Source organism: Coturnix japonica, chromosome 11, assembly GCF_054131305.1.
Source record: "Coturnix japonica strain WE chromosome 11, WE-NBRP24, whole genome shotgun sequence".
Lineage (NCBI taxonomy): Eukaryota > Metazoa > Chordata > Aves > Galliformes > Phasianidae > Coturnix > Coturnix japonica.
In genome coordinates, this window is record NC_140673.1 from 6,460,271 (window position 1) to 6,484,465 (window position 24,195).

Below are 24,195 nucleotides of genomic sequence, written 5' to 3' on the forward strand. Positions count from 1 at the left end.
TAGTACCTACACACTGGAGGGTTGTGCTACCATCCAACAAGACATGGACAGACTGGAGAGTTGGGCAGAGAGGAACCTGATGATGTTTAACAAGAGCAGTGTAGTTGATTTACCAGATACTCAGTCTATTGAACTGTCTTGGGGAAAAAAACACATAACAGTTTCCTTATCACTATTTGTGACTATAACACTGAAAAAGACAAGGAAGGTCTGAGTCACATATTTCTCACGGAGAAAAACAGCAGCCAACCTGCTGCAAGGTAAGGACTGAGCACCCTACCTCAGTACCTCCCTGTTCTTGGCCAGCTGTTATCAGGGCATTGCAAAACATCCACTTGGTTGGGCAATGCTGTATCTGTATTCTCACTTGTTTCACATTTTCCTATCAGGAATGCACGACCTGTGCTGCCTCATGTGGTACTGTTTGCATTCCTGAGCTGTTTCTGGATCCTTCCTGAGCTGCAGATCATTAGATGCAGGCAGCTGGATGGGGAAGCTCTGATGGTTACAAGAGGCAGCAGAACAAACCAACAATCAGCTCAACCTGACCTTCTCTTCCTTGGATGTAAATAAGTACACTTGCCCTCATACACAACCCCAGTCTGCTGAGCATTTATATGCTTGCCTTTGTTCTTCTCCAGAGGGTCAGGTAAGGATGGATCATCAAAGCAGAACAGTGATTTTCCACCAGAAGCCCATGATGAACACACAGCACAGGCATGCAGAGCAGCTGCCAGCCAGCAGCAGCAAGGAGAGGACCAAAGGGCAGCAGCTGTTGGAGAAGTGGAGTGCAGAGAGCAGGCTCGTGGATATTGTGCTTGCATGTGGCAATGAGAGGGTAACAAATACAAAAAGAAAAGGGGGTGAAAACATTTTGACACCTGTTTGTTCTAATATAGATCTGCTCTTTCTCAAGCTCTACAGCGCCTGAACTGCCTTCCAAGCCAATGTGAGTGGTGCTGCCACACAAACAAAGCCAGGCCCTGATATTCTCTTATTTCCACTTACTGCCTTCCTGGTTGTGAAAGAGACTCAGTGTTGAGCTGCCAACTTGAGCTTGGCAAGGAGCTTCTCTGGGCAGCACCCCTGGCCTGCCCATGTGCTGGCTGTAGAAGCAAGCTGCTGGTTTATGGCAGCACAAACCCTCTTGCAGCAAGCTGCTCCTCCAGCCACACCCTGCAAAAATGAGGTTAGTCCTGCAGAACTGCCTCTGCAGCAGGGCTCTTCTCGGCAGCGCTGCAGGGAAAGGAAAGTGTCTTCTCATGCCTGGAACACAGGCACAGCTGAAGTCAAAGTGGCCAGAAATAAAGCAGAAAAATGGTTTAACGCTGTCTTTGTTTGCAGCTTTTCTAGTTTCCCCATCAAAAACACCTGGGACCAAATCCACAGCTCAGTTAACTCACAGTGAGTGCAGCATGGCCAGCTCTGCACCCAAAATGCCCTTCCAGCACCCTGATATCACAAGGAATTTGCTCAGCTGCTGCAACAGCAGAGCTGGGGTTGGGAATGCTGCTTGGGAGGAGCCACAGCGATGTGCAGGGCACACTGCTGTAACTGCTCTGCTTATGAGCTATGGAAGAAATCTGCTCAGCTAAATAAGGGAATAAAGCATGCAAATAAAGAAATAAAAGCAAGGGGCCAGCTGCAGATGAGTTGTGAGAGGGAGGCCCAGGCATTATTTCAGAGGTTGCCTGGTAACAGACGGCAGCAGAGCTAGAGCTGTGCAGAACCACAGTGCTGTGTTTTGCTCCATACTGCAGGGAGGTGTTGTCCGAGGGGCAGCAGGACAGAGCAGTTAATTGACATGGGGGCATCTCTAAGGCTGCTCTCCCAGCAAAGGGATCTCTAATTGAAGCAGGCAAGGCCCGCACCCTGCCTGCCCAGATCAACTCCAAAGCACACCCAGCTAATCTGTAATTCCATCTTAACTAAAATGATGCCCTTTACAGTCACCTCATGGGTTAATTACTTACTAACGATCTTGAATAGCTCGAAGCCTGTCGTCAAGCTACTCTCGCTTTGTTAGTGGCAGCTGATTGTACACCACAATTTCAGTTATGGACTTATATAATGTATTGCCCTGTTATTTCAGCACTAGGTTATCTCAACACCAGCTCTGCATTCCCTACGCATCTTTTGAGTAACCGAATCAGCATCATAGATCCACTTTTCTGGCCAAAAAATCCTCCTAAGTCATGTTGCATCTGCAGCCTTCTGGATCCACCCCACATGGCCACTGTGGATTGTCACATAGACAGCAGCTGCTGAAAAGAGCAGCGTAATGAGAACAGCAAGAACTACACACGTACACATTTCATAGAAGCCCTAAACAGGAGTTCTGAATGAAACTTATTTCTGGGTCACTGAATGTGGGCTCAGACTGCAGCAGTTAATTGTTTTCCACTGCTAAATGTGTAGGATGCTGCTCTTCACAGCCAGACACAGACATATATCCACGGCCACAAGACCCAGGCAGGCTGGGGGGAAGGCAATGGTCCCTGCTTCCAACACACAGAGGTAACTTACATTGGAAGCCGTTACATTCCATAGAGTGAATTATGGACTGCTGAGCGCGTTGGCTGTTCTCAAACCTCATAATTACAGACAGGACTTCTGGGTCCTTGGGGAACTGCTCACTTTGAGGTACCGTTAGCAATGTTTTGCTTTTGTCTGGGGTTGGAATGAAGGCAACATGCATGGCAAATGCTTTGGAGAGACACCCTCCATTTCCTTAACAAGCCTATTAAGAGAATCTATCAAGTGTTAAGGATGGGTCTCAGAGGGAAGAAACACAGCAAGAAAAGAGATTGTCCCGAGATATTTCCAGCCCATGATCACAAGGAAACAGCCCACAGCCTACAACTGTCAGGTGGGAACAATGCAATCCCATTGCTAGAGAGGTACAATCTCACATACCTGGACACCTCCTTACTGCACAGACAAAGCATTGGCTGTTTGAGCCTACAGCTTCCCCATCTGCTTCAGCTTCCCTTTCTCTGAAGGGGAGATGATGAACCTCGTTCCAAGGAGATGCTGACATACTCAGCTCTTGGGGAATCAAAAAGAGGACAAATATGAAACCCAGATAGACAGAATGATAAGGCAGGTACTCACACTACACACTGCAACAGGACCTGTGAAACCCCCTGCCTCATTGATTTGAAAATACTTGTGTGTTTTTTAACCTCTCTCTCTGTCCCTGTGATGGTATACGATCCTGTGTAACTTGTATAAAATGTTTATATCATGGATCAAAGGTTGAAAACCCATAAGGCAAACAGGCAAACAGTTCTCTTGTTTAAACAGGTATTCTGTAAACACTGCCTGCAACACAGTACTCCTGTAAGACGATATTCTTATTGAAATCTTGTGGATGTTACAATACAGAAAGTTGGAAGGAAAACAGAGTGGCTCCTGGCTGCTCCCAGCACAGCAGGATCCCTCAGGAGCCCCGTGTGTGCTCTCAACTCAGCACTGTATCTATGAATGCACTTCTTGCTTACTGCCCACATAGGCCATTAGGGCCTCAGCCAGCTTCCGGAGGAGCAGCTGTTGGATGGAGAGAGACTGATGAGCACAAGCAGAACCCAAGATGGACTTCTGGCACTGCCCACAGCCATCTGTCCTCCTAATTCACCTTGGAGTGAATTAGTGGGGAACCCTTTAATAGAAACATCATAGAATGGCTTGGGTGTAAAGGGACCTTAAAGATCATCTATTCCAATCTCACTGCCATGGACAGGATAACAACCAACCACCAGATTAGGTTACTCAAGGTGCTATTCAACCTGTCCTTGAAAACCTCCAGGGATGGGGCAGCAACGAATTCTCCAGGCACCGTGTGTTAGCACCTCACCACTGTAAGTAAAAAATGCCCCCTTAACATCTAATCTAAATCTCTTCCCTTTTAGTTTTAAACCATTCCCCTTTGTTCTATCACTATCAGACCACGTAGAAACTGACCTACGTGGTCACTTGCATCCCATCTGATGTCAGCATGACCATCCTCAGTAAGGCCTGCCTAAGATCATAGAATCCAAAGCCCCGAGTGTGGCACCAACCACACAACCAATCCTTCCACTGTTCTGTTCTCTTCCTTCTTCTTGGGTCCCAGTCTCCAAACAGAAGGACAGAGGAGAGCACCACTTGTGCTCGTGATCCCTTCAATGTCCTTCCAAGAGTTGCAAAGATATTAGTGACATACTCTGCAGTCACTGAGTAGCAGCTCCTCTCGGTGCTATCGCCCCCTTCCATCTCTACCTCACAAATAAAGAAATCATGCTTATTATTTCCAGGACCGACAAAGGCAAGGACATTTTTTCCCCCCTCATTTCTGACAAGTCAGGTAGATTGCAAAGTCATCCAAACTAACAGCCTGACAATAAGATTTCCTTGTGCCACTGACAGTGGAAAAAGAAAAGAGCTTCAAGTGAGAGAAACAGCTTAGCAGACAATGCAGATGTTACTGAATACAGCAGCTTGCAACCAGCTTTCCTTGAGGGAGAAAATGTGTACGTGAGCAAGCAGGACAAAGCATTCTCATTATCCACTTAGGAATCGAGGCATTGATTTGTTTCCAATCCCTTCCATGACTTTTGATTAGCTGAGATATAATCGATATTCCCAGCTGGGTAAGGGTGGCACAGCCAGGTGGCTTTCTCAGACTGCTGTAAGACGGCTCCTCAGCAGGATGCTAAGGTCAATGCTGCTCAGACAACATCTTGACTCTGCTAAGAATGTTAGCTGTACCTTTATTTCTTTTCTGAGGTCAAGGATTTGACCTCCAGGCTACATCAGCTGTGTCCTACAATTTATAGTTGTGCACATAAACAAACCAGAGAAATAATTTAACCCTGTGTTTACTACGCAACTTACCTACCACGAGAGGAAGGAGGCGATGATATAGCAAAAATAAAAGGAAGTAACTACAGCAGGATCCTGAAGCAAAGCCACAAGGAGACCGAGAACTGTGAGTGCTGCCATCAGGAGGCACTCAGCTATACCTCTCCTCCAGAAGCTGCAGGTTGCTTATACAGCAATCAAATAACCACTCAGTGAATTTAACACTATCAATAGTGGCAAAAATAGCCCCCAGGGTCTGTAATGCAAAGTTATTAATAGGGATTCAGTTCTGAACCCCACCTGCAGACCTCTGCATGTATAAAATGCACACTGCCATCTTTCTATACATAGCTTTGTTTGCTCACTTATTTTTGAAGCAAAGAACTTCAGCTGCAGGTGCCCGAGAAACCAAACATCAGCAATATATATACACATGCATAAAGAAACTGTCCTCAGTGTCTTTTCTTTGTTCATTTGCAAAAGCTCCAGGGGAAAAAGAAGGGAACATTGTCAGCCTTTGTCTTTTTTTAATGCTTTTTTTAAGTTTATTTTTAAAGCCTACCCTCAGGTCTCAGTAGTACTCTCAGAGTAGCACTCTGAGTGCTTCAAAAGTTCCCTCATTTCATTACCCAAACAGCAGAGCAGACCTGACTACACAGCAAGGATTTTCTTCCTCAGTCTGACTGCTTAAAATGGTCCAGAAGAATGAGAGATGGATTTGCACCTCCAGGAAGGAGCTTTGATGGTTTTGTTAGTGTTGAAGGAACACTTCCTGGCCAATGTAAGTGTGGTGCACAGCTCTTTTCTATAGGTATTTCAGTGGCTGCACATTCAACTGCATCTTCCTCCACAGAACAGGCAGACCTGGAGTTATGTTTATATGAAGCGTGGTTATAAGTGCTGATCCTGAGACAGATTCTTCTCCATGAAGTCAGGCACTGGAACAGGCTGCCCAGGGAGTTGTGGGGTCACCGTCCCTGGAGGTGTTCAAGAAACATTAAGATGCTATATTGAGGGCCATGGTTTAGTGGGCAATGTTGGTGACAGGTGGATAGTTGGACTGGATGATCTTGGAAGTCTCCTGCAATCTTGGTGATTCTATGATTATTTTTTTCCCTACAGCCTCTTGTGCATCACAGAGCTGCCTACAGGAGGAACACATCACACTGCGAACAAGAGGCACTGCAACCTGCTGGGTACCGTCATCACAGTCTTCCACTATACTCAAACTCAAGGCATTCATCAAAAACAAAGAAGAGTTGAGACTTCTGCTTCTGGAGAACAACCAAAACAATTGCCACATTCACAGTGGGAACCCGACATACTCTGCAACCAGTTGACCTGCGGGCCACTGGAGGTAGAAATCTGTTCATACAATATCTTAACCTGTCACCGTATTAGCCAGGACCCTTCAAACCCCCCTCAGCCAACTTGCACCTGGAATTCAAATGCATCTGATTCAGCTTAGGAAACAAAAAGAATCAGTTTCTCATAGAACCGAGTTACTTTAATTTAACTGTGATATACCTGACAGGAGAGAAACATCAGTGAGACTCGGTGCCACTTTATCACCAGCTCTCTGTGCTATTTTCAGAACCCTTTTCACAAAGAGGATGGAAGATAAAACTAATTCCCCTCTCTGCCCCCAAAACTGGGGTTTCTCCTAGTGAAGACAATGATCCAACTTAAAACCCTAACAGTTTTGCATGCCCCAAATGCAAATACAACATGCAACAAAAACTTCTGGCTAGGCTCCAGCTGACATGCCCAGTCATTCTGAATTAAGGTCAGGTAACTTCAGGTTACTGTGGAGGAAAGCAAGGGACAGCCATCTCTGTAGATCGTCTGTAACCTTGTAATAACCATCCGGCAGTACATACACAAATGGCAATACCTACTCCAAGTAAATTTAAAAGAAGAAGTAAAAGAAAGAGCAGCTTTCCTAATGTTTAATCATCATAAGAATCTTAGCTCACCACCTGGTCTGCTCACTGGAAAACCACATACACAGAGCTCAATAAATAAGGATTTCTTAGCTGAAACTGATTTCAGCTGATGGCTTCTTCCACACAGTTGACACTTATCACTGAGATGACAGAATATTAAACATCCAGATCCACTGCAGGCACTCCAATCTGACTGTCAGACGCCAGGTCATCATGCTGCAGTGTAGCACAAAGCCAAGCAGGAAGGAAGAAGCTGAAGGTGAAAACAGAGCAGGCATCAAAACCCATTGCCTTCCTATGGCAACAACAGGATCCTGTGCTTTGGAGATAACAGCACCGACATAATAAGTGGAATTGATCATTGGCTTTTAATAAGAATTCATATCCAGGCACAGCAGGGTTTTTTACAGATCTAAACACTATTCTTTTCAATTTGGTTTGGCCTTATCTCAAGAAGGTGATAAATGTGCAATCTTCTTCCTGCCCTTCACAGCAGAAGATGAATTGGATGCACTGTGGGTAGAACCAGAGGAAGAAGAAAGTTGTCCAGACGCAGGGCTTTCTGCTCCATCCATGGACTATTATCTGACTAACCAGATAAATACACAAACACAAAGAGAGAGAATGTCCTAGAGAGGGAACAGGAGAGCAAGAGAGCTACTTTTCCTTCTTTCTGCTGAAATTCACAAAAATCAGTGTGTAATTCCTTGTTAAACCACGCCTGCAAAAACTCGCTTCCAGATCAGACAGCAGTACTGCATCCACATCAGCACGGTACCAGCTTTGAAACTCCAGTTTGAACACCAAACCCTGCTACCTAAATGGGCTGAAAGCATTTGGATGGCGAAAATCTCACAGTGAGACTCCACACCAATCTACAACTCAACTGACTGAAGCCAAATGTAAGAACAGAAGTGCCAGGCTTCCTGTATTAAAACCAAGCCCATGTTTACAACTGTAAAGCTTATGAAATGCTCTGGGAGGAACAAGTCCCCCTCCGTAAAGTACCAAAATGAAAGCTGTGGTCATTGCAGACTGGAAGGCCAACAGGAAAGGAAGGAGGAAAACCTCCCATATATATATATACACACACACATATATATATATACACACATATATACACACACACACACACACATATATATACACACATATACATGTGTGTATATGTGTGTGTGTGTGCATGTATATATATATGTATATATATAATATCTAAATTTTCATCATTTGTCATTTTTGTCTTTAATAAAAGTTTTATTAGCCCTTAAATTAGCACCTGCCACCCTACTCAGAGAATTAAGGCCTTTGCTTTGTTTGAGTGACTCTGAGCTGGGAAATCTGTGCAACAGAGGTCTCCATCTACCCTAAGAAACTCAGCAGAGACCTTCACAATTCAGCCTCCCTCAGCTGAACAAACCTTCCATTCTGCAAATGTGGGATATAATACATCAGCCAGATATTAGTGGGACCTTAACTCTGCACCTGTGTAACACACACACACGAGAAACAAGGGGAAGCTTCTTAGGCAATATTATTTCAGGGTATGGAGCCCCACAAAACATTCCTCAGCCATGGAATGCCATCCACCAATCAGTGCCAATAAATGCAACAGTTCTTTCTAATTCCATTGATTTCAATCACAGCGATTTCCTCACTGATAAGCTATGGAAATTCAGACCTGGTGAGTAACCACCATGGATAACTCTTAATTGAATGAGACAGCCTCTACCACACTTTAAATACAGATTTCAGTTAATGGGAGCTTTTTCTTTGTATTCACAGAACAGTTCTCAAGGGAGAGTCTGATGCTCATTCTTTCAGATTTGCTTTAAAAATAGGATGACAAAACTACTACTTCCAACACAGCACCTTCAAAATCCAAGGGTTAGCTCCTGAGATCCTGAGTTAAACCACAGTGTGAAGGAGAAAAACACACCACACATTTTCTCATTCGCCTTCTCTAGAACCATGATAGGTAGAGCTCAGGGTAAAATACATGGGGGGAAAAAAAGGACCAAGAGGTGGATTATTACTTGGGTAAGGTCCTGTTTTGTAGCAATGCAAAACAGACCATGACACTCTGGAGAACACAGATCAAGAGCATGAAGCCTGGATGCATCACGATTTTGATCTCAAGTTGTTATGCCTCAGCCATTAGTTTACAGTCCTGAAACAATCTCTGGCACTTACTGTGTGATACTTACCCTAAAAACATCTGGTGTTTGGCCTACAAATACTAACACACGAGTGAGAAGCAGTGACAGACACATGGTGCCCAATTTATTCTTTAGCAAGTACATGGTTGGAGGTCTGTTTGTTGATAGTTTTTTAAACAGAACAGGTTTTGCTGCATTCAACAAGACAGAAAAATACCCTTCACACAACCTCTGCATTCTATGTGTATCCTCTTCTGACAATAATTATCAAGACCATAATTTCCTATTTGACCATGTCAACTTCTGTAATTATTAGCTCCTGTTTGTACACCTATGCCACAATTATAGTATCTAATTACAGAACTTCAGACCTTATAGAAGATGCTGTCCAACACAGCAGGGTGAAGGACAGCTGGCTGCTCAGGGCCACTTGTGTTGTCAGTGCCTCCTGAGATGGAGAGTCCACAACCCCTGGGGCAAACCATTACTGTGACTGATCACCACTCAAGTCTGAGAAGATTAAACAACCCCAAACCACCTGCAACTTGCTGAGGATGCTCCTGCTCCATCTGCAGGCTGCCAATGAAGCAGCCCTTGGGTACAGCTGCCAGTCACAGCCACTGATGCTGGGCAGCTCAGCCACATTCCAGCCCACCCTCTGTCCACCAACCTAGTCCACGCTTCAGCATTTTGTCTATGAGGATGTCATGGTGTCAGAAGTCTTACTGCGCTCATCCCCTACACCAGCCACCTCATCACAGAAGCCACCAGTGTGATTTCCCCTCCATGAACCCACACTAATTACTCTCAATCAGCTTGCCCCTGTTCAGTTGATTTTTTTTTGATGGGCGATGAAGCCCATCAAATAGTTCCCGTACCACCTGAAGCCAGAGGTTTACCTTCTCTTCATTCAGACTTAGCTCTCTAGAGACATTTTGTTGGCAAAAGTGAGAAAAATTGATCCAAATCTATAACAGCTGTGAACATGAAGTCAGTCCAACCCCCGTGTTCTAATGTGACATGGAGCTGACATAGCCAAGGCAGCACGGAATGCCTCAGTAGGGATGTATAACTGACCGGTCATTAAGAGCAAAAAGATAATTTGACTGTGCTTGTTCAGTTACTCATTGCTGAGAGCAGAGCAAAAAACTAAACATGAAACATCCACCATCTTTTACTCCCAAGAACTCTTTCAGCAGCAGAGCTCAAATCTCAAATCCAATTTTCATAAAAGCTTTGCACAGATCATCTCCGTTTCTGGCTGGAATCATCATTAGTCTGGCAAGCCCCGCTCTTTGACAAGATCAGTGTTTTAACCAGAATGGAAAGAGCTCTTGCTTAATAAATGGTGAAATTAAGCAGCACAAAAGCAAATGCATAAATACATGGAGAGATACAAGGAACAGCTGACGGTGAGAGGATCCTTCTGTCCCCACCATACAGTGCCAGCTCAACGCAGGGCCACACCAACAGACCAGATATCAAAACCCTAGACATAATCCAACAACATAAAAATCCCAGAAGAAATGCTCAGCCTTTCAAATGACAGTTTTATGAATGTCTGTAGCCCTTTTTAATAGATTTCCACCAACAAAATGGAGTCAGGCTCCTCTGGTTTGCCCAGAGCCCAACACCAGCGCTCCAGATGTTCTCCAAGGCTCCCTTTTGGCAGCACAGCTTTGGATAACAAGATTTTCCATCTCAGTAAGCTTGATAAGCAAACAGGATTTCAGTTTCTACTTCAATACAACTGTATCACACAGCAGCACTTTGCAAATCAACAGCATCAGGACAAAACAAATAATTATGACCCGTGACTACGTGATTATTCGATTTATTGTGCTGCTGCTACCACTGCTTATATAGAAATCAATGAATTAGAGAGTTCTGATCATCCCAGTTTTGGATCACGAGTTTAGTATTCTAATAACAAAGCTTGCTGAAAAGCAAAGAGGGAAAAGTTCAGCGCTGTACTCTTTTAGCATTGCACCTTACTTTTGCCATGAGCAGAAACACAGACTGCCTTACCTTGATGTTGCAGGCTTGTTCCATCAGCCTCCTGGCGTTCTCCTCAGCTCTGTACCTCTTGGGCAACTGAACCCTGAAGAATTTTAAAGCTCCTTCAAAATCCGCTTGTAGAAGGTCCTCTTTGGAGGTCTGCAACCGAACACAAAGAACTGCTCTATAAACGCTGAGAACATTAAGTCATGCTGTTTCACCAGATTTGTCATTTACTGAATGTATTCCAAAGCACTGATATTCACACCGGCTCAAAAGACATCACCTTTGCTGTCAACTCTTTAATTCCTGTCTCATAAAACAAACCAGAGCTTAAAACTTAGCCGAGGAACGCTATGCAGAGAGGGGCAGCCTCTGCCACACACGGATGTATGTTGTTCTTCTGTACCTGCAGGGTAAGAAAGTGATTCTAGCAAAGCCTGTCAAGCTGCAGCTCAAGGAAGAAAAGAAAAAAACAAAGAAAAAAGAAACAAGGGAATCTGTAATATTTTTAGAGAGCTTATGCTTTGTAACAGCACTGGCTTTTATAACGCTGCTCTAAGAAGACAATATATATATATATATATATATGGATATATATGGTTGCAGACATTAACAGCAGAAGCAGAAATGCATATGACTCATAGGAGGCACCAGCAAGTCAGTGTGCAGAAGTCTGTGACACCATTTCTCAGAGAACACTGTGCCAGAGAACGTTTCCCATGTTTATTTCTATATCTGTCTTAAGGCTGTATTCTCACTGTGGTATCGAGCCTAACAGGTCAGAAATGTGAAACATTCTGCGCTAATCCCATTCTGCTGCTGAGGAGGAAATATGATTCATGACTCAGGGACAAATGAACTCATTTTTGGAGCTGCAAGAACTACACAATGAGATCTTGCAGCTAAACAGAAGCCTTCAGACAGCTCCCTTAAGAGGCTCACAGAGATCAGACATGCAGAGAAAACAGTCAGGATGTCACCTCAAAACAGGAATTCTTTACGAAGCAGAAGGAATAAAGAAAACTGTGCCAATGTACAGCAGGGTGAGTCAGGCCGTACACCTCAGTGCCATCACTGGCACGTGTGGGACAACACAGCCCCCCCATAAAGGCAAACTACTGGATGCCAGCTCAGGCACTACATGAGGAAGAAACCTGCACTGTGCATGGTTATCCATCACATAGTCCAACAGATTATTATACTGCATGCCCTGCTGAGCACTTACTAATAGCTTCTGCTGCATTAATCACAGAGTGAGGAATCGCTAAGTGCAGCTGAAGTGGCTTTGGAGGATCTGTTTCCCTGCAACTGCAGGATTCACAGAATCTGCTCAGAGTTCCCTCAAGATCTGTTGGGTTCTCCCTTCCTTGGCAGCCAGGAAGCCGCTGGGTCATCCCTGCAGGCACACAAGAACAGCTGACATCAAGATGCTGATGAGCACTGCTCAGCTTTACAAATGAACACATCCACTTCTGCCCACAGTAATTTGGCAGGAGGGCTGCTTGGCCGAGGCAAGGCCGATGTCATGTTGACAGCAAGCTGATGCTGAGGTATCCAATGAATCCCACTCGTGAACACAATTCTCGCCAAGGCATCTGATTCCTCTTCTGAAGGCAGTTTTCCATCTGGACCAGGTTTGCCATGGCGATGTGTGCTACGCCCCACTGCAGATGAGCTGTGCCAAAGCAACCGCAGGGCACAGCATCACAGCAGTGTCATGACACAGCTCTGGACAGTGTTAGCTGGGCAGTGCTGATCGATCATGGAGCTGTTAAGGCTGGAAAAGCCCTCTAAGATCCCCAAGTCCAACCCCAGCCCAACATGCCCACTTCCCCCATCCCTCAGTGCCACATCTCCACAGTTCTCCAACACCCCCCAGCATGGTGACCCCAGCACTCTGCGGGCAGTAAGTGTTGGATGCTCAGCTTAATTGAAAATGACCACCCTCCTCTCAGCAATGCTGACAGCTGTGATCACTATATGGACCAGAAAGGTTTCCCTATTCCACTGTAGATCTGCCTTACTGCATTCTTGTCCTCACAGCCCTGCAGCCCAGCCACAGCTCTGAGAAAGCTGCAGGGGGACAGGGGCAGCCTCCAGAACCCCATTTTGCTGCTGTTATTGATTTCACAGGCTGATTGCTGTGGCTTCTGACACAGTGGGAGGATGTTTTCAATCACAGCTCCTGGACAGTTGCTCCTAGCACTAAACAATGGAGCACACTTGTTGTCAGAGTTCCACCTTTTTAGTAGGAGCTGAGCTGCTCTAATTTCAAGCAAACATTTTAATCTGAATATTAATTAATATTAATATAAAGCATATTTTGCTTTAGCTTTCCAAAAGTTAGCATCGTGTACTTTGGGCTCTTGTATTTCTTTACCTTTAAAAACATTTAAGATCAACACTTAAGTTATCCCACCAAACCTCAGAGAAGCAAAGGCACCAACCCTTTATATCCATAGCACTTCATTAAAACAAACAAATACCAAAAAAGACAGAGGCAAATATATCAGAACAACAAAGATGAGTAAAAATTCATACTTGGAGGCAGTTCTCCCAGGGTTCCCTTTGTATCACTGCTACAATGACTCTGCAACAACCCTCAAACCAATTACTTTCACAACACTGTAGACAAGAAATCAAAGTAACCTTTTAAGACCAATGTTAACTGGGCCATCTATTTTGTGTGTATATATATATATATATTTGTGTACATTATGCAAACAAACCTTTTCAGGTACTAATTAAGAACAGGAAACAACAAAAACCAGTGTGTGTATATAAGTACATATGTACGTGTACTTAGAAAGAGGGATAGATGGATGTATATGTAGTCCAAGAGAAGTACGCAGCGCTGTCGATATTCAATGATTCACATTTTGTGACATTTTGTGATCTTAATCTATAAATCACAAAGACATTCCAGGCCCCTCTGGCAGCTGTTTGACTGGCAGGGCTCTGTAAATGTACTGGTTCCTATCACTCAGCTCAAGGATCTCACCAACAATTTCTTTCCCTCAGCCATCTGTAGGCCTAATGAGCCGCTAATTCCAGTTTGGCAGGTATATGTCACTGCTGTGCACCTGGGGACCCCAGGGCATTTTTTAATATTTGAGAGGTAATTCTTAAATAATCATATTTCTGTTTAAAACATGTGTTAAAAAGACAGGCATAAGAGGAGACTCATTGAGATCTATGCACTTCTGAAGTCTCTGCTTGCCTCGTAGGGTTTGGTTCAATGTCTCCTCAAGTGTCCTTCCCACATATTTCAGTAGATTCACAAAATGGCCTGATATGGAATGGCTGAAAGGAAGGAAAAGCCCTTTTGCAGAAGTAGCAGGGAAGCTTTGAAGCCTACAGATGAACTGCTGGGAATGTGCAGATGATTGAAAAGCATGAACAGAAAACCTGAGCTCTTCTTTGTGACCGACTTGAGTAATGGTGGGTTTACCTTATTATTATTATTACCACTATCTTCTCAAAATGCTGAGGGAAATGTGATTAAGACAAAGGCCTGGCTTTTTTTTTTTTCTTTAATTTAATTTTGCCATCTTTAATTATTCATTCTGCAGTCTCATTCTTCATTGACTCTCCCAACTAAATCCCCTGATCCCAGCTGCGAACTCAGGGAGCAGAAGAAACTTCCGATCAACCACACTGAGTATCCCTGATTTAATTCTTCCTCTTTTATCCAAATAGATTGAACAATTCCATGGTCATTTCTACAGAATTAAGCATACGTTGTATTTCTGTTTAGGATTTCTATGGGATGCCAGTGAGCGTAAACCTCCTGTTGCACAGCCTAATGGGCATGGGTAGGGAAGAAGAGAGCCACTGGAAGGCAGAGGAGAACCCAGCCATACTCATACTATCATACATCCTACCAGTAAATCCAGAATGCTTTCAAGTGACCCTACAGTACTTTATCAGACCATATTTAATCTTTAACACACCTAGATGTGGTTTTAAGTTGCTGCACCTCTGCTCCAAACACCACCGGTGTTTGCAGATCCAGACTACAGAAGGTAACGTTCCATCTGCCATCTAAAATACTGATGAATGTCAATCAAACCTCTTTAAGAGAACAGACATTATTAGCATCATTTTGCCGTTTTCCTCCTTTTTTTAGTAACTGAAACATCATCATTCAGAAAAGTTGTCCAGGTGATTAAGTCCACCAATTTCCTGGTATTCCCTACCTGGAGGGCCAGTTCCAAAGCCTGATGAATCAAGTGAAAAAGCCTAGTGACTCTGTCTCATCACAAACCAATTCAGAACGACCTGGCAGCCCTCTCCCAGGAGATCAGCAGCACTGAGGCTGCAAAATGGGGTGGAGGAGTGCTGAGGAGCAGCAGGAGCCGTGCAGGCACTGTGCTCACACACAGCACCTTCAGCCACACGTTATCAGTCCATGGCTACACCCAGTTCTACAAGTGATTGCAGACATACCCAAACTGCCCTTCACTTCACTTGCAATCTGTGAGCTTGTGAATATTGCACCTGTCATGTCACGACACTCGCAACATGCAGGTGCAACTAACCACCCTTCTTTCTTTCTATTATTTCCCGTTACTCCAACGCTGAGCATCTTACACCACCACTCATCCGAGGGCGCCGCAGAACACGCCACGATGGCTCAGCAGCACCATGAAAATGCACAACAGGTCACACAAACACAGCACAATAAGGGGCTACACAGGGTGTGGAAATAAGTCGTGGAGCAGCAGCAGCTGCCTTTCCTCAGACACGGCTCCTAAATGGCATTTTGGTGTGCTGTGCCACCCAACCCCAGGGCAGCACCCAGAGCACACCCAGGGCAGGGACCAACTCTGCATCCTCTGCTGTTCAATGGCTTTGGGTGTGTTCTGTGCAGCAGCAGTGATGATGAAAGTGCACTTCTCTGTGCCGTAAGATGCCACACCAATTTCGGGCCATCTCACAGACAGACATCATTTGCTATGACAGATAAAAAACAGCTTTAACGATTTATCTCCCAGATCATTCCACACAAACATTTTGAACTTCTTTATACTTAAATTGCCTTACCAAAACCGAACACGGAAAACTACCATACACCACATCTTTAATTGTTATGATTGCCTAAAATGTTTAAAACAGAACTCTGATGCTGCTGTGAATTAAAGCACTTTCCAGCAGCACCTGGGAGCAGACACAGAATGATTATCAGGAACCATTACAGAACTAAGAACAAAAGCATCCACTGCTTTAGGACATGTTTTATGGGATTAGCCCTGGTTGGGACTGCAGGTATCACAACACCAGCCTTGCTGGGTATAGGGAACAGTCAGCACCCAGGAGCTGGATTGAGAGAAGCCAAGAGAGCTCTCCCACTTCCATGCAGCATAAAGAATCCCAGGGGAAGCAGGTTTGAAAGGGAAGATGGCAAATTCACAATGACTTAATGTGAAGAAAACGTGATCTCACCGCAAGCAGCCGAGGCACAAACAGGCGATGCCCCATCCCCAGAAGTTCCAGCACCCGACATGCATACTCATTCACCAGCTTGCTCCTCTCGTCATGCATGTCCTGGGACTTTTTGACAGGTGGGGTGAGCTTGGCAGCCGGAGTTTTGCAAGGTACCCCTTCTTCCATCAGCAGCAAGTAGTAAGTATCCAGAGTGAGAAGAACAGGCTTCTAACCCCAGTTTCCAGAAGTGCAATGCAAGGTGAGGTGAGCCAGCCCCGGCTCTCGGAAACAGGCTCAGATGGGCGTCTACAGCTCAGAGCAAGAAAAGCATCTTTGCTAAGAATCGAGGAAAAATATCATCCACTGTGTTTGCTTGGGCTGAGTCCAGAAAGGATGTGAAAAACAAACCAAAGAAAACATGGATCTAAAATGTACCCAAAAAGGCAGGAAAATGGCAGAAAACAAGTGTGGGAGAGCTCTGATGCAAGAAAGGCAAGGGAGAGCTCTCAGGGCTCAGTGTGTCTGAGGCTGTGTGAGAGCAGACAGCAGCAGCGATAAGAGCAATAAAGCCGGGGCAGTTCTGGAGCTGCAAAGAGAAAAGGATGAGCTCATTGCAAGCTCGGGCTGGTGACAAGCGTGGCGGCGGCTGCTGCTGCCTCTCGCTGTGCATCGGCAATGAAGGGATGGGGAGGAGGGGGCTGGGAGGGGGAATGAGCATGCAGTGTGCGTCTCAGGGGAGAATGCCGTAATAAGAAGCCAATAGTAAGCGGCGGGACGGATGGGCTCCCCTCCCCTCCACCTCCCATCAATCCCACTGTGACAGGCTCTGCTGCTGGATCCCAGGCTCACGTACACGAACGGACGGCATCCTCGATGGATGACTCGAAGGAGACTGCCAGGCAGCGCAGGGACTGCTGGCTGACGTGCTGCTGAACAATGCGGACACAAAGCGTACTACAGAGATGGGCAGGTAGGGCTGGGACCATCGCCCCTGCTGGACTGGAGAGGAGAAAGGACGCAGCAAGAGGCTGCTGGAGAGGGAAGGGCAGATGCAGCAGATGCAGCCAGCTTTGCACGGCCTATACAGTGCTGAATGAAACAACCAACCATCACTTCCAGCCCTGCCTTCTCCTCATGCATTTCTAAATCTGGAGACGGAGGGCTGGGAGCGGATGATGTCAGTATGTGCTCTGAATCAACCCTAGCAATTAACTGCACGTTCGTCAGGAAAGCAGTGATGTCACACATCCGTGGTCCTGCAGCTCCCCAGGTGCACTGACCATCTGCTTGGGGACAAGGCAGCACATCACTGCATTCACAGGCCTGCATTCAGGCAGTGTGCTTTGCTGCTGCTGCCCCTCTGCATTGCCTAGCTGTAAAATGGGCTCTGTAACAAACAATGCATGTTTCCATCACAGAGTATAACCCGCTGTAAAGAAATAAAATCGTAACATACCACAATGAGCTCGAGACACCTAAACCACAGTAATTGAAAACGATTCTGATCTGCATAATTTATATATAAAAAAATCACGTGTTTCATCACATTCTGAAACATCATGTTCAGGTAAAATAGTGACACAGAGTAAAACTCCATCAGCGTGCAGTTCCAAAGACTACAGCTTATCATCTTATTAAGTATGATGTGTGTAAGCCAGCAATGTAACGCTGACTGGTTATTCACCATTGGTTGAATTCTCACCTCACTAAACCATCTGTGAAGGGTAAAGGGGCTTAAAGAAAGAAGGTAGCTTGATATTCAAGAAGCATCAAGATCCTATCCTCAACATGTGACTGGAAACACGACTCAAAACATTAAGGAGGAAGAAACGAGAGCATTACACGGTGTGATTTGGGAAACAAAGAAGAGACAGAAGAAACCAGAAGGGGCAGAGTCACTGGGGACCAGGCACAACCTGTGGGCAGAGCATGCAGAGCACCGGCCATGTGAAAAGCCTTCCATTCCTCCTTGCATAAATCAAACTTAACGAGATTTGGTTCACTGTGGGTAAGATCCGGGCTTATGAATAATGGAATGAAGTGATTATTAAATAAAGTCTTTAATTCTAGAAAGTTATAATAGGATCCAGTAGTTAGAGGCAAAAACCAGATGAATTCAGGTTAGAAATAAGGTTCACGCTTTTAGGAATGAGGAAAATTAACTACAGGACAAGCATCCCAAGGGATGTGATCTACTACCATCATTACAGTTTCTACATCAGCCCTGGATTTCTTCTTTAAAAAAACAGGTTTTAGATACCCTGAAAAGTTTCAAGGCTTCATAAAAAACCTGAACTGCCAGCTGAAATCCATCACTCATTGTTTATTACAGAGCATGACAGTGACCCGGTCATTAGATCTGCAGGCTGAGACTTTTCATACTCCCATCCATTCTCAGATATTTCTACATCCTAATTGAACACTGCATCTTACTTTTACTTGTGTCTGATGCACAGTTGTGATTTGCCCTTCATGCAGACCTCACTGCTCTCATCCATGCCTTTGGCACTGCTTTCAGCTCTACCATTAGCTTGCTACCCTGGATTCTTCAGCAAGGCCTGGCCGAAGTCAACATAAAAACCTGGAAACAGCCCAGGAGGCAGTAACTGGCACACTAAGGCCTTAGGGTAAGCACACATTACTAGAGCTCTGAGTTCCAAGTTGGAAGCTATCTGGTCTTTTAAGTATGTTTGCATTGTTTTTCTGGCCATGAAATACCTGCTCACATGGGCACTGCTGCCATTAGGTCAGCTCAGACACAGACAACAGAGGTCCACTGAACTCTGACTAAGTGGCTCATGGAAGAATGCTCTTTATTTATATATATATTTATATATAAGATTCCTTTCTCCCCTTCTGCACCCTCACCCTGCCCACCCATTCTCCCAGTCCTATGCCTTCCCTCTGCCCCTGTCCTTCTGCAGAAGCCCTGCTGGCCTCACCTCCCATCCCATGCATCTTATGATAATGGAGCATGCTACTGAAAGGTCAGTACTGAGATAAACTGAACATTTCCTTAATTGCTTATATCAACTGCTAATTGATCAATGCCTTTGTATGATATCATCTCTCTTTTACATGTCAGCTATCCATAAAAAAACCGAACTGGGGTTTTAGTGGCAAGAATAACTGGCTTTGAAAAGCTAAATAGAATCTAAACCTTGAAGAACAAAAAAGAAAGCTCTCCTTCAAGTTCTTCTCTAGGAAAGGATAACACAAACCCTGCACCAGAACAAATCTGAAAAGCCATATGAATTACAAAGTGCCTACAACAAGTGCTTCACCTCTCACCTTATCAGAAGTTACCTTGTCCTGCCTGTTTTTCAGGTCCAGTTGCAACAGAACAATCTGAATTTACTGAATTTTACATCTCTTAACGTTATCAGAGAGAACACAACAAAGCAATTACTTCTCAAAGCAGATTCCAACTCAGTGCCAGGGTCTGTGCTGGTTAACCTGTTCTTAGATGGCTTGGAAAAGAGGATGAATCACAAGGTGACAGTGTTGGCAAATGCTACTGAATTATTCAGGGCTTACAGTAAAGAAGTGAAGGACTGTAAGAGTCTGAGTGACTGTGCAATAGTGCAGTACATGAAAATTCAGTGTAGATAAGTGTAAATTGTTGCAAATGGGAAAAAAAATCTATCATTTTTACCTATAAATGACAGCTGATAATTGCCACTCTGAATCTTGGCATTACTGTGGGTGATTCAATGAAAACAGCACAGCTGAGGTCAATAAAATAAGTCAAATGGCAGGAATTAATAGGAATGTAAGGTAATTTAAACTCCAAGAATGCCATTATTCTACAATACAACTCCACAACATGCTTTCATCTTCCATATTACGCACTACTCTGGTACTCCTACTGCAAAAAAAGAGATAACAGAGACCAAGAAGTATATAATGAGAGAATAAGGCTCCAAGTGAGGAGATAAAAAACAGACTCAAACAAACAAGCCTGTAAAATAGACAGCTGATGAGGGATACAATGAACCTGTAAAATAATGATGGCCAGGAGAAAGTGAAGAGATACAAGCTGTCCAAAACCCCTTTCAACCCCACTTTTTAAACTCTAATGCCCCAGCCTAGAGAGCAGCAAGGGGTAATATCAGCAGCATATGTGTGTGCTGGGGGATAAAGGCAGCTTCATTTTGGCTTACAACGCAAACTGCAGAGCTCCCTGAAGAATCGGGTGTACAGCTCATCCATAAGCAACAGAATCCAAGGCCGGTGAAAATCAATCACTGCTATGTCAATGTTTGCTGTGTCCACTTCTCATGAGGATAAATTTCTGAGCTATATCTTTAACGCTGAGCAAAATTTCAGATGTCATTTTGAAGTTCTGTGTTGGTAATTCAGGAGGTAAACGATGGACAAAACTCAGAGCAACCATTAGAAATGCTGCTTACATTTGGCTGAGTTCAAGGAACAATATACATAAGTACTGACTTGAAGACAACAGGGCACTGAAGTGAACCTCTGCTAAAGCAGTTCCCTGCAGTAGGTGGCATAGAAAGCATCCAGTTGGGTCCTGAATATCTCCACAGAAGGAGAATATGGAACCTCTGGGCAGCCTATTTCAGCCCACTCACAGTTAAGAACTTCTCTTATTTGCATGGAACTTCCCATGTTCCCATTTGTGCCCACTGGCCCTTGTCCTGTCACAGGGCACCACGGAAAAGGCCCCATCTTCTTGAGTCCTGCCCTTCAGATATTGATTGGCACTTATACAATCCCCTCTCAGTCTTCTCTTCTCCAGGCTACTTGCCAACAAAGAAACCAACCAGCTGATGACAAAGGAGATCTGAAAGTATGCTGGCGCTGGAATGCTACATGTTCCTCTTCTAACAGCCTTACCAGGGATTTTAAGTGAAAATCCCAGTGCGATGTTGCTTGCAGAGCTGTCTGAAGCACGCTATTCTCAGCTGCCTCTTTCAGCACTGGGTTCTTCTCCAACCTCAATGCTTTGCTGGTAACTGATGCTCACAAAAAGAAAAGCAAGCAATGTCTGCACTACCAGCACAGCTGAGTGAGTGTTAATTCAGGTGCAGTCTCAACGTGATGTAACCCAGTGATTAATGCCAAGCTGTAAAATGCTGCCACCAGCTGGATAGAGAGGCTGACGGTGCACTGATAAGCAGCACATATTGGAAAGCAGAACGTTGGGATGCTACGGCAAATGAAGGCTGTTTTGCCATCAGTAAATCAGATTAATGCCCTGCCACAAAGGGCAGCCTCCACTGCTAAGGAGCTTTAATCCATATTGTTGCATACCCAGAAGGTGGGAGGAGGAAATGGAGAGGACAGCCCTGGTGTCTCAAACACATGTTCATTTTCTGAAGAGCACGGCACCGAGATATCACGGGTCATTGGTCACAGAAGCAGCACTGCTGTTTCCAAACCAGAAGCCACTCACCCTAAGCACGAGCAGCTGGCGGGAATAGTGAGAAACTGCAGTGAGTTAGGGGGAACTCGAGAGAAAAGCTTTCTGTTGCTATTTAATGGGGGACTGAGGGGCACACACTTCACAAAAATGCAAGAAAAATGGCATTTATGGAATGAAGACTCAGATGTTCCACTGCTGGATGATCCCCTCCTCCAAACTAAATCCAATAGGTTGAGGATGAGAAAACAAAAGCTCTGTTTTAAGACAGAACAAAACCTAGGAATTACGAGGGTGGCCAGTGATAGGACAGGAGGGAATGGTTTTAAACTGAGACAGAGGAGGTTTAGGTTGGATCTTAGGAGGAAGTTTTCCACCCAGAGGGTGGTGACGCACTGGAGCAGGTTGCCCACGGAGGCTGTGGATGCCCCATCCCTGCAGGCATTCAAGGCCAGGCTGGATGTGGCTCTGGGCAGCCTGGGCTGCTGGTTGGCGACCCTGCACACAGCAGGGGGTTGGAACTGGATGGTCATTGTGGTCCTTCTCAACCCAGGACATTCTATGATTCCATGAATTGCTTCCATTCACTTCAGAACCAGCGACAGGCACAGCCTTACAACCTCACAGCTTTCAGAGCTTTGTCTCTGCAGCACTCACATTCACTTTCTGCCATTTAGAACAACCAGCAAACTAAAACGCATCATCTCTAATGACTGTAAGGGGTTATGAATACATCTGAATAGGAAAAAAATATTTCAGGTCTCCGCGTTTCCCTCCATAAAAGAACAGCAACCCACGCTTGCAATCCAATCATAATGCTAATTTGATGACATACAGTCATCAGCTCTGTGATGGTACCACCACGGAAATGTGCTCTGATGTGAGTGCATCTGATTTAGAAACTGATCCTACTTATCTATGTCTTTGTAGCTGGTACTGGCTGTGGTATAGCATCATCTGCTCAGGATAATACCTCCCTTCCCACTCAGAGCCTAAGGCTGATGGAGCAGATACAGCACCCCGAGTAAGTATTAGACCTGCTACATGCAGAATTAAAATCAACTTGCAAACTCTTCAGATCACGAAGTAGTTACAACAAAACTGACAACATCCTTCCTTGAATTTTCCTCTCCTGGAAAGGCCAAAGAGAAATGATCAACTGGAAAAAAAGCATGTTGTGGAGTATATATAAGTACAAGGAAAGGACTGAGTATTTTCTGTTTAAATAAACTGGGGTAATTTTCTGGCATTACAAAACCCTTATTCACTACTCCAAGTCTTATCGTGTTTCCTAAAGATTTATTCCGTTGCTAACCTCAGTTCAACCGTCTCCAGCAGCAGCAGCAGCAGGAAACACAAGGCAAACAGAACTGCTGGGTGTACACCCATAGTTTCCAAGCCAGACCGCAGAACTACGTGGAACTGAATTCTAATTTCCCAAAAGCCTTGCCAGCCATTTTCAGCTCAGCACAAGCACTCCTCCTTTTCCTTTTCCTCGGCTGAACATCCATATACTGGTATCTCTTTCCAAGTTCTGATCCCAACTGGTGGCTACTTGGAGGCTCGGTCTCACCTTTTCACTCTCTCTCATGCCAGCACCTGCTATGCTGCCCTTTAACCATATGGGCCATAAAAAGCAGAAAACAGAAGCACCTCCCTGGCTGCAAATAAGTTACAAAACAGGCAGAAAAGAATGCACACTCCTCTCAACCCCATCCTTCTTTTTCTTGTACATACAAATTTAGATTCCCGTGTGGGAGCACTTCCCTGGAAACATACATTAACCAACATTTCAGCTTATAGGCTGGTTCATTTAATACGTATACTTACATTGATAATGACACCACCACCTGACGCTGACTGTGCAACACAAGTTACTTGGGACCTTTCCTTAGCATAAATCTACCTGCTGTCTTATACTCACCCGTGGTCCCCCACTTAGCTTACTGTTCCCCAGGTGATCGCCTGTGCCCTGAAATTTGCAGTGCAGCACCACCACATATAAACAGGCAGACAGACATAGATGCACACAGATATATTCCTACTGTGGAGCATTTGGAACAGCAGGAGGTGAATGATCCACGTCACGGGGCTGCTGTGTCAGTACTGGCAGGCTGCTCTACCCTGAGCTTTGGACCAAATCACTTGAATTCTAAGGTGGAACTTCTAATTCTGTATCACATGCCCATGTAAGGGCTGCAATTGCACTAAAGCCGACTTGTGAAGGTTGATCCGAGTTCATTTTGAGCAGTCTTACTGCCATCAGAAGAGCCAATGGTTCACCTGCAGGCGGGTTTTTCTTGTGTGTGCTTCGTTGCTTTAGGTAAACTCTGAGTCTAAACCAAAGATAGAAGCTACCCATTCCATAAAAGACTTCCATTCCTCCCTTGACACTGCAAATACATTTGACACCAAATAACATTCCAACACATTTCTT

The 24,195-nt window shown here is 44.8% G+C and overlaps 1 protein-coding gene across 9 annotated transcripts in view; it reads right to left on the bottom strand.

The window, feature by feature from the left end:
- RABGAP1L (RAB GTPase activating protein 1 like) overlaps positions 1-24,195 on the bottom strand; it is a 159,838-nt gene that overhangs the window by 29,264 nt on the left and 106,379 nt on the right. For all 9 annotated transcript variants that reach the window (XM_015869564.3, XM_085510952.1, XM_085510954.1 and 6 more), the window contains one exon: positions 10,973-11,101. In XM_015869564.3, coding sequence (XP_015725050.2) covers positions 10,973-11,101 — 129 coding nt within the window. The remainder of the gene's footprint in view (positions 1-10,972; positions 11,102-24,195) is intronic.